Source organism: Phytophthora parasitica (assembly GCF_000247585.1).
Source record: "Phytophthora parasitica INRA-310 unplaced genomic scaffold supercont2.679, whole genome shotgun sequence".
NCBI classification, from domain to species: Eukaryota; Oomycota; class Peronosporomycetes; order Peronosporales; family Peronosporaceae; genus Phytophthora; species Phytophthora nicotianae.
In genome coordinates, this window is record NW_008649665.1 from 583 (window position 1) to 1221 (window position 639).

Genomic DNA, 639 nt, shown 5'->3' on the forward strand with positions numbered 1-639 from the left:
AATTGGTTTGCCTGAAATGATCATCACCTTGCGAGTACCAGTTTGAGCAAAGTTGATTTGAGTTGCTGTCGTGTCCAAAGACGAAGACATCTCAGGAGCATACATTTCACATACTTCCGCAAACCAAACACTCTCTAAAAGTGGTTGTCTAGCCCAGTACTGACGAAGCAGAGCCGACCGATCCTTTAGGTTTGCTTTTCTTCCACTTAAAATGGACTCGAGATAAACTTGTTGCCACAATCTCCCCATGAACAACAATTAAACTCGTCACAGAGGGTGTAGTTTAAGAAGTGAGGGCACAGTCTAGCGCATGCTTCGCCGCAGTCGCACATCTCCAGCTCTTCCCCGTCGTTTTCTACGAGAAGAGCGACATCAAATATATTCCACTGCAACTTAACCACGCTTGATGGCCATGTACAAATCTGAATAAAATCGTAGATAGCCTCAGTGCCAGTGGCCTGCGGTGAAGGAATCACTGCCTCTCCTGCTGCTTGTGGCATCGTCTCCGCCAATGGTGCCGGAAAAGACGTCGGCGGCAGAACTTCTACTAGTGACGATGATTTCGCTGGAGGCGGAGCTACGGCTAGCGTTGGAGCTCGCATTGGCAATGTAGCTTCCGCTGGTGATGGAGCTTCTGAA

At 48.7% G+C, this 639-nt stretch overlaps 1 protein-coding gene across 1 annotated transcript; it reads right to left on the reverse strand.

Annotated features, from left to right (window-relative positions):
- Positions 1–206: 206 nt before the first annotated feature.
- PPTG_25050 (hypothetical protein) lies at positions 207–602 on the reverse strand (the record flags this gene model as incomplete). Its single annotated transcript, XM_008919296.1, has 1 exon — positions 207–602. The coding sequence occupies one exon, from the start codon at positions 600–602 to the stop codon at positions 207–209; it is 396 nt and encodes a 131-aa protein (XP_008917544.1).
- Between the last annotated feature and the right edge of the window lie 37 nt (positions 603–639).